General features: G+C 32.3%; 1 protein-coding gene across 1 annotated transcript in view; it reads left to right on the top strand.

The window, feature by feature from the left end:
• The window catches only part of LOC106789195 (sortilin-related receptor), a 23,456-nt gene that overhangs the window by 11,816 nt on the left and 9,781 nt on the right, over positions 1 to 1,859 (top strand). Inside the window, exons 5-6 of the mRNA XM_014753199.1 lie at positions 911 to 1,321; positions 1,447 to 1,701. Coding sequence (XP_014608685.1) covers positions 911 to 1,321; positions 1,447 to 1,701 — 666 coding nt within the window. The remainder of the gene's footprint in view (positions 1 to 910; positions 1,322 to 1,446; positions 1,702 to 1,859) is intronic.

Here is a 1,859-nt window from a genome sequence, read left to right as displayed (position 1 = left end):
ATCTATTTGCAAAAAGTATAAAAAATATTCGCCGAAACTTTTCAAAGAGTTGGCAAAGTAGGAAAAAAATTGCAGCATCGCATTCTTTGCTATTTTATGAACCTTTCCAGATTGATTTAAAACTCAAATTTGTATTCTACGTGTAGATAAAAGAGTGTACTTTAATTTAATATAAGTTTCATTAAAATCTATTCACTCTTAGTATAAAAAATATTTGCAAAATCTTTTTAAAGAAATGGCAAAGTAGGAAATATTTGCAGCATCGCATTCTGTGACATTTTATGAACCTTTGCAAATCGATTTATTACTCGAAAAGGTATTCTACGCGTAGCCAAAAGAGTGTACTTTAATTTAATATAAAAATCATTAATATCCATTTGCTATAAGTATAAAAAATATTTGCTGAAACTTTTCAAAGAAATTTCAAAGATGCACAATTTACAGCATTGCATTCTCTGACATTTTCTGAACTTTTTTAGCTAAATTTATAACTCGATATGGTATTCTACGCGTGGACAAAAGAGTGTACTTTAATTTAATATAAAAATCATTAAAATCCRYKTGYTAWAAGTATAAAAAATTTTTGTCGAACTTTTTTTTATTGCAATGTACAGTCAAGTTTCGGTAAATATTTTTTATACTTACAAAGAGTGAATAGATTTTAATGAATCTTATATTAAATTAAAGTACACTCTTTTGTCTACGCAATTTAGCCAGAATTTAGACAGAATTTAGACAGAATTTAATAGAGGATACGGATTGGTTGAAATATCTATGTATTGATAGAAATGATTTACTGTGATTGGAATTATGATTGATTATATTTATTATTATTTTTGTTTTGTATTTATTATCTTCTTGTGATGAAGAGAGACATTTGTTAATTGATCGTTTGCTTTTTGGTTTTCAGCACCGATTAAAACCGATCGTCACGAACCAACCGCAACGGTAGCAGTCAGTTTAGGTCTACCCTGTATCTCTGATTTAGAATGTCGAATGGCGGATCCATATTCAAGATGTACGGAAGGAATTTGCGATTGCAATTTCCCATCTAATTCAAGTTGCAATGCAAAGATAGGTGGTTGTACACCTGGTACGTTCCAATGCAGAAGTTCAGGAAATTGCATCAGTTGGTTCTTCGTTTGCGATGGTCGTGCAGATTGCTTTGATGGTTCTGACGAGGAATGCACCAAGGGTAGTTGTCCTAATCAAGCTTTTAAATGCCCGAAAAGTGGCATTTGCGTTTCTAGGGCAGGCATTTGCGATGGAAACCGTGATTGTCCTGACAACGAGGATGAAAAGGATTGCAACAATCGAAGAAGTTAGTGTTTTGTTGTTATATTATTATAATTATAATACCTATAATATTGATTGTTTATTTTCGATACAATTTGAATTCGATAACAATTATATAATTGTTTCCACATTATAATATAATTCCCGTAGAATGTCCCGAAGGTGCATTCAGATGTAACAATGGCCAATGTTTACCTGCATACGAGTTTTGTAATGCAGTTGTTTCTTGTCGAGATGGCAGTGACGAACCTAGAGGAGCCTGTCGAACCCGATATCGCGGTAGGATAGGACCCAAAACGTGTCCTTTTAAATGCGATAATGGTAGATGCCGTTCGGATGCTATTGCATGCAGCGGAAGAGACGGATGTGGCGATGGTTCCGATGAAAAACATTGTTCTGTTTGCAGTGAGTATTAATATTTTAATTATTCTTCTTTTTGTTAAACGATTTCTGTTAAGGGGTTACATTGGTTTACACCGGGAAAAAATAGCATATTTTCAACAATTTTTTTTTCTATATAAAAAATGGAATTCTTATTCAAACTTTTTATAGTATTTAAGATA

Source organism: Polistes canadensis, unplaced genomic scaffold (genome assembly GCF_001313835.1).
Source record: "Polistes canadensis isolate GaletaPanama2010 unplaced genomic scaffold, ASM131383v1 scaffold_170, whole genome shotgun sequence".
Lineage (NCBI taxonomy): Eukaryota > Metazoa > Arthropoda > Insecta > Hymenoptera > Vespidae > Polistes > Polistes canadensis.
Note: the sequence above shows the minus strand (reverse complement) of the source record. Positions and strands in the feature narration are given on the sequence as shown.